This window comes from Podarcis melisellensis (genome assembly GCF_964234715.1).
Source record: "Podarcis melisellensis genome assembly, chromosome: 14".
NCBI classification, from domain to species: domain Eukaryota; kingdom Metazoa; phylum Chordata; class Lepidosauria; order Squamata; family Lacertidae; genus Podarcis; species Podarcis melisellensis.
The window spans coordinates 14,484,576-14,498,803 of record NC_138546.1 but is presented as its reverse complement, the minus strand read 5'-3'; the positions used below and the strand labels follow the sequence as shown (position 1 = coordinate 14,498,803).

General features: G+C 46.1%; 1 protein-coding gene across 2 annotated transcripts in view; it reads right to left on the bottom strand.

Annotated features, from left to right (window-relative positions):
* LOC309356463 (uncharacterized protein) overlaps positions 1–13,879 on the bottom strand; it is a 71,629-nt gene extending 57,750 nt beyond the window's left edge. Inside the window, exons 1-9 of one of the 2 annotated variants that reach the window (XM_081887900.1) lie at positions 13,635–13,879; positions 10,593–10,748; positions 9,421–9,605; positions 7,504–7,686; positions 6,962–7,053; positions 5,629–5,801; positions 3,475–3,634; positions 1,997–2,076; positions 528–708 (exon numbers count right to left, since the gene is read on the bottom strand). In XM_081887900.1, the coding sequence (XP_081744026.1) occupies positions 528–708; positions 1,997–2,076; positions 3,475–3,634; positions 5,629–5,801; positions 6,962–7,053; positions 7,504–7,686; positions 9,421–9,605; positions 10,593–10,748; positions 13,635–13,862 (1,438 nt within the window). In that variant the 5' untranslated portion in view covers positions 13,863–13,879. Of the gene's footprint in view, positions 1–527; positions 737–1,996; positions 2,077–3,474; positions 4,010–5,628; positions 5,802–6,961; positions 7,054–7,503; positions 7,687–9,420; positions 9,606–10,592; positions 10,749–13,634 lie in introns of those variants that run through there. The other variant, XM_081887901.1, reaches the window with a different exon arrangement.
* Positions 13,880–14,228: the final 349 nt, after the last annotated feature.

Genomic DNA, 14,228 nt, shown 5'->3' with positions numbered 1-14,228 from the left:
AATCCCCACGACGGGGTGAGCTCCTGTTGCTCGGTCCCTGCCCCTGCCAACCTAGCAGTTCGAAAGCACATCAAAGTGTAAGTAGATAAATAGGTACCACTCTGGCAGGAAGGTAAACGGTGTTTCTGTGTGCTGCTCTGGTTTGCCAGAAGCAGCTTAGTCATGCTGGCCACATGACCCGGAAGCTGTACGCCGGCTCCCTCAGCCAATAAAGCGAGATGAGCACCGCAACCCCAGAGTCGGTCACGACTGGACCTAATGGTCAGGGGTCCCTTTACCTTTACCTTTACTCAGATGTTTAGAAAGCTTGTATAAGTTTTCATTTGTTTTAGTCTATTCTGTTTTGGTTTTTAACTTTCCAGATGTTTGAAATTATGGTTGTGAGTTGGTTTGTTTTTTTAGGGATAATTTTATTGCTTTATCTTTTCCATAAACTGCTTTGAGGTTTATCCTACAATCGACCAGTATATGCATTTTATTAAATAAAACAAGCAGACACACAGACACCTCTTGTGATATGCACTGACCTGCAAGGAAAGCCGAGTCCTTCAGTAGATTAATCAAGGATACTGAAAATGCCATCTTCTTCCCAGGCTGCTTTGTGAGATTTCCTGAAAGAACTATGGGGCTCCCATCTCTCAGCAGCTTCGCTTCCAGGTGGCTTGTGTACCTCTGCTCTGCAGCTGCCGTGTGCAGATCTGCCCTTCCCTGCAAAAAACACACCCAATAGGGCATCCTTAAGCAGTAAATGTAAGGACATAAGAAGTGCTCAGATGGAGCAATGCAAAGGCCCACCTAATCATAGAAGCATAGAATTGTAGAGTCGGAAGGAGTTTAAGGAATATTTGAAAAAATTGTTAATATTTAAATCTTAGAATAGCTTTGGAAGTGGATATAGGCTGTAGGGTTAGAAGTAGAAGATTGGGTATTTTAAAATAGTATTATTTGTAAGTGATAAAATGTGAAGTTATTTAAGTGTGATTTAAAAAAAGAAAAAGATAGTTAGAAATTATGATACATATAAACTGCTAAAGATGAAGTAAAATGAAAATCAGATAGGTGGGACTTGGGGAAGTCCACTTAATGCTTAGAAAAATAAGGATATGATAAGAATTGGTTTGTATTGTTTGTCTTTTCTGTTTGTGTTATAAAATGAATTAAATTTTTTTTGGGGGAAAAAAGAATTGTAGAGTCGGAAGAAACCCTGAGGATCATCTAACCAGCCCTCCTGCAATGCAGGAATATCTAGCTGTCTCATTCAGGGATCGAACCTGCAACCTTGGGGTTATCAGCACCATGTTCTAACCAACCAAGTTTAGTCCATCATCCTGTTCTCACAGTGGCCAACAAGATGCCTCTGCGAAGCCTGAAAGCGGAACTTGAGTGCAATAGCACTCTTCCCACGTGAGATTCCCAGAAACTGGCATTCAAAGGTATGCCACCTTTTGTGAGTGGAGAGAGAACATAGCCAATGGTAAGCAATAGCTGTGGGATACATTATAGACCTTGGGACGCGGGTGGTGCTGTGGGTTAAACCACAGAGCCTAGGGCTTGCCGATCAGAAGGTCGGCGGTTCGAATCCCCGCAACGGGGTGAGCTCCCATTGCTCGGTCCCTGCTCCTGCCAACCTAGCAGTTCAAAAGCATGCAAAAAAAGTACAAGTAGATAAATAGGTACCACTCCAGCGGGAAGGTAAACGGCATTTCTGCGCGCTGCTCTGGTTTGCCAGAAGTGGCTTAGTCATGCTGGCCACATGACCCGGAAGCTGTACGCCAGCTCCCTCGGCCAGGAAAGCGAGATGAGCACTGCAACCCAAAGTTGGTCACGACTGGACCTAATGGTCAGGGGTCCCTTTACCTTTACATTATAGACCTTAGGAAGGATGTTGCACAATCAAGGCAGACAGCTCTCTGCTCTGGTGAGCAGCTTATCATCTTGTTCCTTTGCCCATGCCATGCTGTGCTCACAATATCCTTGGTTGCAAGAGCATGCTTACCTTGATGTAGTTGATGTTGTCATCATCAACTATGAGCTCCAGATGCCCCACACGTGAATTTCTAGAGGCTTCAATGTTTCCTGATAGATACAGAAGGAAGTGTATGTGATTTTTATTTGCTGATTTGCCCATTGATAACCGGCGTGGTGTAGTGGTTAGAGTGTTGGACTAGGACCTGAAAAACCAGGGTTCAAATCCTTACTTGGCCCAGTATACCTGAAGGTGCGTCTCCACCCCCATCATTCAGCCCGGACACTGCGGTCCAGCTCCGAGGGCCTTCTGACGGTTCTCTTACTGCAAGAAGTGAGGTTGCAGGGGGGAACCAGGCAGAGGGCTTTCTTGGTAGTGGAACCCACCCTGTGGAACACCCTCCCATCAGATGTCAAGGAAATAAACAACTACCTGATTTCTAGAAGACATCTGAAGTCAGCCCTGTTTAGGGAAGTTTTTAATGACTGGTGTTTCAATGTATTTTTAATCTTTTGCTAGAAGCCGCCCAGAGTGGCTGGGGAAACCCAGTTAAATGGGCGGGGTATAAATAAATTATTATTACAGTGGTACCTCGGGTTAAGCACTTAATTCGTTCTGGAGGTCCGTTCTTAACCTGAAACTGTTCTTAACCTGAGGTACCACTTTAGTTAGTGGGGCCTCCCGCTGCCGCCGCACGATTTCTGTTCTCATCCTGAGGTAAAGTTCTTAACCCGAGGTACTATTTCTGGGTTAGCAGAGTCTGTAACCTGAAGCATCTGTAACCCGAGGTACCACTGTGTTGTTGTTGTTGTTGTTGTTGTTGTTGTTATTATTATTATTATTATTATTATTATTATTATTATTAGTATTCAGCCATGAAGCTCATGAGGTGACCTTGGGGCAGTCATAGTCTCTCAGCCTAGCCTACCTCACAGTGCTGTCATGGGGATAAGATGGAGAAGATTAAGAACCACGTATCCCACCTTGAGCAACATGGAGGAAAGTGGGGATAGATCAGAAATAAAATAAATAAATAAACGAATAAATAAAATAATCCACATGCATGAGAACTGGCATAGTTGCAGGGTACTTTGGGTCCTAGTCACACATTTACCGTGGATGTATGGTGTGCTTCTGGTTACATAAAACACAAACCCACAACCCCCCCACACACCATTCATCAACTACAGTAGTCCTATCTGTAAAACAGGAATAAATGGTAGATTATCTAACAGCATTTAACAAATTCTGCAGAATGAATGAAAGGAAAATTTCATGGGATGTGTCAAATCTCAGGTATCATCAGGTGAGGGACATTTATGTGAGGACATTATGGAGGGAATATCAGTGCATGAGCCTGTGCTAATTATAATATCCAAGGTAAAATTCACGACCTCTACTCCTAGTGAGCGACCTAAGCCTTACATATACCTCTCTCACAATGGGAGAGACAACACATTTTAAATGGAAATCAACAGCCTTTGAAGGGGTGGTGGTGGGAATCTTACCATTCACTTGCATTTTTTTCTTGGGGTGGACAAATTCAATTCTGAATTTCTTTTGAGGGATATTCAAATGGAAGTTGATAGCAATCTCCCTTTTCAACTCTGATTTTGGAGTCCCTATAAAGAAATGCAGGCCAGCTTCACTTGGGATCCAAGAACCTTTCTGGGAAGAAAAAGAAGAACTACAATTACCATTGCTGCTCTTACTAGTAACACCTGCAGTAGAACTGTTGGGAGTTGGGGACATGGGCAGTTCTTGCACACCTGTGGCTAACACCTGTGGCTCTTCCTGGCAAGGAGGGGTGAGGAATCTGTGGCCCTCCAGATGGCTAACTTAAGCCCATTAATTCCAATGAGTTTATTCTGAGTAGAACTTAGTCAGATACAGCTCACTGTCTGGTCATTCCAGCAACGAGATATTTTTCGGGCCCTTTTTATGTATGGAGGGGAATACTGTATCTGTATTATAGGAAGGAAACAATGCATTGGTGATGTGCGTGCATCAGCTTTGTTGAGAGAAAATGTGCCTGGTTAAGTGGAGCCTGTGGTGGTGGTGGGGAGAGGTGAGGGGTGCTGCCCTCCCCAAGGTTATGGGGCAGTGGTTAAGAGCGGTGGACTCGTAATCTGGGGAACCGGGTTCGCGTCTCCGCTCCTCCACCTGCAGCTGCTGGGTGACCTTGGGCCAGTCACACTTCTCTGAAGTCTCTCAGCCCCACTCACCTCACAGAGTGTTTGTTGTGGGGGAGGAAGGGAAAGGAGAATGTTAGCCGCTTTGAGACTCCTTAAAAGGGAGTGAAAGGCGGGATATCAAATCCAAACTCTTCTTCTTCTTCTTCTTCTCTAGAGAAGGAAAGAGGTCAGGCACCTGATCTGCTATTAATTCAAGCTGGGGTTTGCCAAATAATTTTTCCTAAGGAATTAGAAATTGCCAATCTTATCTGCAGGAGTTTCAGAAAGATTCATTGTCGAAGCAAACTTCCCCCCGGTAGTTGTGTGTATGGTGTGGTTGCAATTGTTTTGTATGTGATTTTGTAAACTTGCATTAGTATAATATAGAGATACCATTTGGATATATTTGGATCCATTTGTGGTGTAAACTAACTTTGGTCTGATCCAGCAGGCTGCGTCTTAACTCCTTATGCTCATTGCCCATGTTACGGCGTTAGCAAAAGAATTGTGCTCTTTGTGATGCAATCATAAAACACAGTATATACAGAGGCTATCCCATGAAGCTGCAGTTATGATCTTTTGCTAGAAGCATTGCCATATTTCAAACAGTGAAAATCCGGACAGAAAAGTTGTTGAGCTTTCTTGGGCAAAAGTACAATTTTTTTTGCCGTTTTTGAGCCAATCTTTATTAAAAATTGGCAAAAACAGCACTGCTGCCATGGGCTGCCATGTGTCTGGATTTTACTGGACATTTGCCTGATTTCCTACCAGACACTGCTAGATACAGTTGGATTCCGGATATGTCTGGGAAATCCTGGATGTATGGCAACCCTGTAGGTAGGCATCTTTCTAATATTCTCATGCAAACATATGGGTGGTTGTTTTAGTAATTTGTTGCGCTGAGGTCCAGCTCTGAGGGCCTTCTGGCAGTTCCTTCACTGCGAGATGTGAGGTTACAGGGAACCAGGCAGAGGGCCTTCTCGGTAGTGGCGCCCGCCCTGTGGAACGCCCTCCCAGCAGATGTCAGGGAAATAAACAACTATTTTACTTTTAAAAGACAACTGAAGGCTGCCCTGTTTAGGGAAGTTTTTAATGTCTGGCGCTGTATTGTTTTTAATATTTGGTTGGAAGCCACCCAGAGTGGCTGGGAAAACCCAGCCAGACGGGTGGGGTATAAATAATAAATTATTATATTATTATATAGTTGGGGTTTATTTATAAATAGCACTTTCCTTTCAAGATCTATGGGGCATTATATTTTAGCTTTATTTCAGGACCGCTATGGGAAGGGGGCGGTGTCTCCTGCCTCTACTCCCCTCCCCCACTTTGCCAATTCTCAAGGACACAGGTCCTTCTTCTCTGCAGTTGCCACTACATTCTGCTCCATCTCATCACACCAGTGAAAACATGCGCCGGCCCTCGCAGCCTGATCATTGCATGTAGAAGGAATGAGTAATACATATCCAGATTGAAGGGCAGTGTCTGAACCTGAGAAATATAATTATATGCAGCTTTCATTAAGTACTGGTACAGGCTTCGGTCTTGCTTCTTTAACGTTATGGCAAATTTTGCTGGTCCGGGAAACGGAAGAATGAAACCGCTGGTCTCATCGTCAGGGGTAGAGATCTCGGAGCACAGTTGCCAGCCCAATGCCTTCGACACTGGTTGAAAGAGGGGGGTGGGAAAGGGGGGTGGGTAAAAGGAAGAGACTAGTTCATCTGGTGAATCCAAGAAAGGAGAAAGGCTGTTTTTAGGAAACTGCATTGTCAGCCAATCAGTCATTTCACATTTAAATCATTTTATGTACTCTCCGATGAAGACTTATCCAGCCCTAGCTCACACAGTTCCTTCCTTTGCCACCTTTGTCATCGCTGCTCAGGTGCCACCTTCAAAAATAAAAGTTCTGGTTCTTATCTGACACCTTCCAATGCAAAGAATTAATCCAGCTAATTTGTCATGTTCCGGTCTTCTGTCAGAACATTAGAAGAGGCCCCCTGGAGCAGGCCAGAGCTAATCTAGCGCAGTACCCTGGAGTGGCCAACCAAATGCCTATGGGGAGCCCGCAAGCAAGACCTGAGCCCTAAAGCACTCTTTCCCCTTTTATTCCCAGTAGCTGGCCTTGAGAGGCATACTGTCTCTGACTATGCAGGTAGAACACAGCCACAGGGTCAGCAGCTCACCCTCCATGATTCCTTTCACACCTTTCATCCTGTACAGGTCTTATTGCTTTCCTGGCTGTTTTATTGACTTGTTTTTAATCTTCTCATATATTTTGTTACGGTTGCCTATTTCCATTCATTTTGTGCCACTCAGGACACATTTTAAAATGGAAATATGGGGTGTAAACTTGATAAAGAAAAAGATGAAGCCGGGTCAAGGAGGGAATGAGTTCAGAGGATGCCTGGATAGCTCAGTTGGTAGAGCATGTGACTCTTAATCTCAGGGTTGCCACACATTGGATTGCAAGGGGTTGGGCTAGATGATCCTTGGGGATCATCTTTCCAACTCTACAAATTTATGATTCTATTATTCAGATACTGCTCTAGCCACAAAAACAAAGTTGGGCTAGATGATTCTTGTGGTCCCTTTCAACTCTATGATTTCTAAACTGCATTCATCTCAGATGTCAGTTTGCCGAAAATCTGTATTCATTATTCTTCATACACACTCTCTGCTGCCAACCCTTGTTTGCAGAATTTCCATTTTCTGCAGGCAAAATTTGGGGAGACGTTTAGCTCCTGAAGGAACATGCTCCCAACGATAGTTAAGAGCAAGGTGACAACTGGTTGATATATATTAGACGTAAATGATAAAAACTCACCTTCCTCACTTGTGCATGATCTAGTCTTGCTATGGCTTGGGAAACTGTGAGCAGTTTCCATTTCTTCCACGGTCATCACATACAGTTGAGAGCTGTAATAAAGAAGCAAAGACAGCACAATTCAATCCAAGAAAGACAACATCGTGTGATGATGATGATGATGATTATTTACAATGGATTTAAGGAAGGGACAAGAATTCAGAGGTAGGGCATACGATTTATATGCAAAAGATCTCAGATTTGATCTCTGGCATCCCCAGTTTTAAGAAAAACTAATTTGAAAACAAGAAAGGGAAAGAGTGGACTAGGATGGCGGTAGCATTATGGTTGCACTCGTGGAATCTCCAAGCCAGCACTTGGAGTGAAGACCAGAAACATGTTGCATCAGGGCATCCATTAATTAATTTTCCAAAGTTTTCTTCACTGGGGGGAACCATACAGAACTCAATTGCAGATATTTGCATGGGAAAGAAAAAAGCATTTAAGAAAACTATCATTCAGCTCCTATAATATGAGGTCATGGGCTTTCCGGTGGACTTTACCTGAAATAAATCATCTCCATAGATTCTTCGGGAGTGTTCAGAAAAACCTTAACCTCTTTCCCCTTTTTCACTTGGATCCCTCCATCAAGGCTGGCTGACGACCTTAATTCAGTTGACCAGCTCAAGCCAGTTTTCCCCAGAGCTCCCACAGTTCCCATTTGGGCAGAAATCTGAAAGACAGCACTACCAAGAAGCACAGGGAGAAACAGGTTGCATGGTCAAGAGCGACATCTTTGTTTTAGGGCTGCATCTGCCCGCTATTCCCTCCTCCCAGCCTGGGGGAAATCACCCCGTGAGGACTGAGCATGCTCAGCAAGCACAGTGTGCTAACAAAGTGTTGGAGATGAAAAAGGAAGAGGAGAAATGGAATGGTGTTTCTGAGACCCTGGAAAGAAGCACTCCACGCTGCAGGGACCCACTTTTAAAGTATGCTAGCAGAATGGATAGAGTTTGCTCCTTGGTTGTGAGAACAGGGGTGTTTTCATCTGCGAAATCCTAGAGGGTATGCTGGTGGACTACCTCTGTAAAAAGTTAGGGCATTGGTTGGTAGGATCAGGTTTAAGGTGCTGGTTTTAACCTTTAAAGCCCTATACGGCCTAGGACCCTTGTACCTACAGGACCGCCTCTCCTGGTATGTCCCACGAAGGACCTTACGGTCTTCAAACGAAAATATCTTGGAGGTCCTGGGCCACAGGGCAGTTAGGCTGGCCTCAACCAGAGCCAGGGCATTTTCGGCTGTGGCCCCGATCTGGTGGAACGCTCTGTCACAAGAGACTAGGGCCCTCGGGACTTGACATCTTTCCTCAGGGCCTGCAAGACAGAGCTGTTCCACCAGGCCTTTGGCCAAGGCACAGTCCGACCCCCTCCTTTGTTAATCCTCACAGAACTCTAGCCCAATGGTTGCCATGAATTTGATTTTGAATTGATTTTAAAATGAATTAATTTTTGAATTTTGTGTTATTTTTATTGTTGTTAGCATCTTTGAGCCCGGCTTCGGCTGGGGAGAGCGGGATATAAATAAAATATTATTATTATTATTATTATTATTATTATTATTATTATTATTATTATTATTACTACTACTACTACTACTACTACCAAATTCTGCCTCTGGACATTACCAAAGACAGCCATGTATATCAACAGGTAAAATCAAGTGTCAGGGACTGACTGGAGGCAGAGGAGTGGTGAGAGGCACCAGCTAGGGAAACCCAAAGGGAACCCCCGAAGGAAAAAGGCTGGGAGCCAGGGGATTGGTGGTGGGATGATGATGAGTCGTCAGAGGGAGAAGAGGGAGCAGACTGGGAGGAGGAGGTGTTGGAAGCAGAAGAGGTAACAGGGTTTAGTAAGCAGGGAGAGGCTGGGGCAGAGAGCAGTCCAGAATCGGAGGTGGAAGCAGAGGCTGGAGAGGAAGAAGGCTAAGAGGCAGTGATGAGGCAGGACACTGAAGAAGCCAGGGGGTCTTGCTCTCCTGCTGTGACCAGCTACCCTCACCCTTCGTCTCCCAGGACCAGAAGAGGCATGAAGAGGGAGGAGCAGAGACAGACAAGGCGACGGAATCTCAGATTGCTTGAGAGGGACCTGCGGGAGGAGGAGACTTAGGGAAATGTGGGAAGGTGGGGGCCTTCCGTCTGTACTTACAGAGGTGAGATCTACCCTAGGGGATGAGTTGCTCACTAGGCCTGGCCTTCTGAGCTGTCTTGTTTCTTTGAATGAAGAGTTAACTTCACAGATGTTGTTTGTGTTATGGCTGCCAGCCCCTGAAACCCACTCCTGGCATCAAGACAGAGAAAATCAAAGTGGTACCCTAGCCTTTTACAGAGCTTGATCACAGGTCTGCTTCAAAAGTTCAGCTCCTCGCAAAAAAAAAAGAAGGGGAAAAAAGAGAGAGAGAGAGCTTTAAAGGCAGGTGTATACCTTGGCTTGATATAGCCATTGACGAAAAAATTGCTCCGTTGTCTAAAGTCCATATTGCCTTGGATTGCTGCATTGACTGCTGCTGAGGCATTTAAAGCCAGGAGGACGGGCAAACCCGAGATTGCTGGGAACAGCAGTTCCTCTGTGGCCAAACTCAACCTCTTATTGAACTGGACTTCTTGCCCCTGTTGGAAATGGTTACATAAAAACATAAAATGGTAGTGCAATAATATCCATGATGGCTAAGCACTTGTTTATTGGCACAATTACCATCGCCAGTGCTGGCACCATACAACAGCAAGCCAACAAATGCTTTGGGCCCTACAGGACTATAGTTACATAGACCAGGCATAGGCAAACTCAGCCCTCCAGATGTTTTGGGACTACAACTCCCATCATCCCTAGCTAACAGGACCAGTGGTCAGGGATGATGGGAGTTGTAGCCCCAAAACATCTGGAGGGCGAGTTTGCCTATGCCTGACATAGACATTCATCGCTCACCTTTCCTTCAAGGCAGCATGCATGGCTCTTCAACTAGTGGTGCTGTCAGAGCAGGATATGGGGGCAGATGTCCAGGACCCACACAGCAAAATGGCAGGTAGGTTCCCAAATGCAGCAAGGTGGGCTTACTAGATTCTGGCATAATCTAAAGAGCCCCCCCCAAAAGACCATCAAGTCCAGTGCTCTGTCCCCCTCTCATTGTGTTTTTAAAACTATCCTGTGAGGTAGGCTAGACAGAGAGTATGACTGGCCCAGTTCCACTGAACGTCAAGGCTGAGTGGGGATTCAAATCTGGGCTCTCCTGTTTCCAGTATGGACACTCAAACCCAGGTTCACATAACCTCTTGCCCTCCAGTTGTTACTGGGCTTCAGTTCCCACCATCTCTGACAGCAGCACTAGTTCCAGGGGGCTGAGGCACTGTGGGCCCCCTCAGTAGGTATTTTTTAGGGGGCCTGGTCTCTCGATTGTTGGAGCAACATCAGGACGTTGTGTGACACCATGTGTGCAACATTGCAATGTTGCATGATGTAACGTTGGGCCGCCTCAATGCGCTTCAGAAAATGGCACCTCTGGTCTCAGAGCGTAGGCTATGCTGGATGGAGCTGGAGTCAAACATCAATGAAAGCACCAGGCCCCGCTGGCCTGCTCCGACCATTCACGATTCCCTTACCTTTAGCAGTTTTACCACTAGTTCCACAAGGTTCAGGTAATAGAGTTTTGCTTGACTTCTCAGATCCCCGCAGTCCAAAACAGCAAGCTCATTCCCAAAGACTTTTATGCTCAGACTACATTTTGGTTTCTTCTTCTTTCCCATCCTTTTGGTGAACTGATGCAGAAGGAAAGAGAAAGGAGAGAGAGAGGGGGAGGGGTGCGTGTGAAACAGCTACATCAAATAGTGGTAGAAAGTAATTCTGAAACAAACCCCCAAAGTGATCTATTGTTAAAAAAGGGATAATAATGCGTATGCAAAGTTCCAGAGATCTCAGAATAAGGACTCCGTGTCAGGGATGAGCCAAAGGCAACTATCAGGAGGGAGTAAGGAACTGGAACTAAAGAATAAGCTAAAAACACACCAGTTAGGAAACTGTGGTTACTCAGGAAGAGCCCCTGCTACCTGTATTGCCTCAGTCCAAGAATGACTCAGAGTACTCCAGCTCAGAAGGCCTACAACCAGAGTCTCCCTTGTTTTCTCAGAGTAAGGTAAAGGTAAAGGTACCCCTGCCCGTACGGGCCAGTCTTGACAGACTCTAGGGTTGTGCGCCCATCTCACTCTAGAGGCCGGGAGCCAGCGCTGTCCGCAGACACTTCCGGGTCATGTGGCCAGCGTGACGAAGCTGCTCTGGCGAACTGGCACCAGAGCAGCACACGGAAACGCCGTTTACCTTCCCGCTAGAAAGCGGTACCTATTTATCTACTTGCACTTTAGGGGTGCTTTCGAACTGCTAGGTGGGCAGGAGCTGGGACCGAGCAACGGGAGCTCACCCCGCTGCGGGGATTTGAACCGCCGACCATGCGATCGGCAAGCTTTAGGCGCTGAGGATTTACCCACAGCGCCACCCGCATCCCTTTCTCAGAGTAAATAACTGCTAAATCAGGCTGTGGCCTTTAATACGAAGAACTTCCTCTCCACAAGGGCAGAACAAGCCCTGGAGACAAAGCTATGAACACTCAGTCTGAGAAGGAGTATTGCTGAAGCAATATCTGAAGCATACTCCCATAACGTTCAACCAACCCCCCAAAGTGCTCACTAATGGTTCCTTGTGATCAGGGACGCGGACTTATAAAAAATATTGGGGGGCCCCGGGAAAGCTCATGAATAATAAATAAGCTCATGAATAGGCAAATAAAGTGGCGCCGCCTCCTCGTGAGCGAATAGGGGAGAGCATGCTGCGCCTATTAATCAGCTCCAAAGGAAATTGGGTGGAGCTTTTGCTCGGGAGGGAGGGCAGGAGGCATGCAGCCCGCCCCTCCCTGTGCATTTTGGGCTGGGGGAGGGGCGGCGATGGCGCTCTGCTGGAGGGGCGCCGGAGATTATTGGGGGGGCGGAGCCCCCCCAAACGAATTTTTGAGGGGGCTCGGGCCCCCTCAAGCCCCATGGAGTCGGCGCCTATGCTTGTGATCCTTGAAAAAGGTGACAAGTGAGATGGCACAGGGTTCTGTTCTGGGCCTGTTGTTATTCAACGTCTTTATAAATGACTTGGATGAAGGAATTGAGGTGCTGCTCAACAAATTTACAGAGGACACCAAACTGGGAAGGGTAGCTAATGCTGCAGAAGACAGAATCAGGATTCAAGATGACCTTAACAGATTGGAGAACTGGACCCAAGCTAACAAAATGAATTTCAATAGGGACAAATGTAAGCTTCTGCACTTAGGCAGGAATAACCAGCAGCACAAAAATAAGATGGGGGACGCCTGGCTTGCCAGTAGTACATGTGAAAAGGATCTAGGGGTCTCAGCAGAGCGCAAGCTTAACATGAGTCAACAGTGTGATGCAGCAGAGGGAAAAAAGGTAATGCTGTTCTAGGCTGCATCAACAGAAGTATAGTGTCCAGATCAAGGGAAGTAATACTACCACTCTATTCAGACCCCATCTCAAGCACTGTGTCCAGTTCTGGGCACCAAAATTTAAGAAGCATATGGACAAGCTGGAATGTGTGCAGAGGAGGAGGACCAAGATGGAACCCAGCCTTATGAGGAATGGTTGAGGGAGTTGGGTACATTTAGCCTGGAAAAGAGGAGATTGAGAGGAGATATGATAGCCATCCTGAAATATCTAAAGGGCTGTCCCATGGAAGATGGAACAAGCTTGTTTTCTCCTGCTCTGGAGAGTAGGACTCAAACAAATGGATTCAAGTTGCAAGAAAGGAGATTCCGACTCAACATCAGCAAGGACTTGCTGACAGGAAGAGCTGTTTGACAGTGGAACGGACTCCCTTGGAAGGTGGTAGACTTTTCATTCTTGGGGGTTTCTAGGCAGAGGTTGATTGGCCATCTGTTATGGATATTTTAGCAAAGATTCCTGCATTTCAGGGAGATGGACTAGATGACCCTTGGGATCCCTTTCAACTCTCCACTTCTATGATTCTATGAATGTATTCAGCCCAAACTGTCCAAGGAGCTGTCCAAGGTGCCCCCATTTCTATTGATGTTAGCATTTGCAATAAAACGCTATGGAATATTGTGCTGTCTTGCCTTCCTCTGACTCAGAGGACTCCAGCTCAAAAAGCCTGAGTGCAAGCAGAATCTCTCTCACTGTCCAAACAAACAGTTGCTACACCAGGCTGGATCCCTTTAAATGAAGAGCTTTCTCTCTGCAAAAATGGATCTAGCCAAGCAGTGGCGTAGCGTGGGGGGTGCAGGAGGGGCCGGCTGCACTGGGTGCAACATCTGGGGGGTAGGGTTAGGGGGTGCAAATCCACGGGTTAGGGGGCGCAAATCCACGGGTTAGGGGGTGCAAATCCACGGGTTAGGGGGTGCAAATTACTTGCCTTGCCCTGGGTGCTGACAACCCACGCTACGCCACTGTAGCCAAGAACACAGAACTGCAGCTTTTATTTAAGGCTCAGCCTGAGAATGTCTGTCGCTGAAGCAATATTTGAACTTAGAATATGTTCAGTTTGAATCTTGTGTGGAGATGTCCGAGTTATCATTGTTTCTACTGAGGTTAGCACTCACAACAGAACACTATGGATTCCACATATTAAGTTACCTTTTTGGCGAACTCACTCATCTTATTGTACTGCCCACTTGGGCACTTCCGCTTCTCCTTCCTTGCGCTGGGCTTTCTTTCTTTAGAAGATGGATCATTTCTCTCAAATGTTGGTTTATTCAGAGAAGCCTTACGTCCCGTCTCAATGGGAGGTTCTGCCTTATGGAATCTCCCTTTGGCATCTTCAGCTGGATGGAGGCCAAATAACTTTTGCACGGTATCTTCCATGTTCCCTAACCTTATGGCAATCTAAGAAACGACAAACGGTATTTAGAAGGCCATTGATAAGAACATCCCTGCACATCAGCACAAAAGGAAATGCAGTATAGTTTACTGGGTGATACTGGTCCAATTATTTCTCTCCTAATACAGGCAACTCCCTTTTTGTGCGGGGGTTGCATTCTAGGCATTTGCATGCGTTGGTGGAGTGTGCATAAGACCGCCCTGCCCTGTTACACCTCGTTATGTCCTGCCCCTGTTACGCCCTCTTCTGGGTCCAAAATGAACCATGCATCAGTGGTCCCACATCAATTGAACACATGCAAAATGGTCGCTGTCTGTACATATTTTCCTAAGGGTGTTGTCATGCTGCAG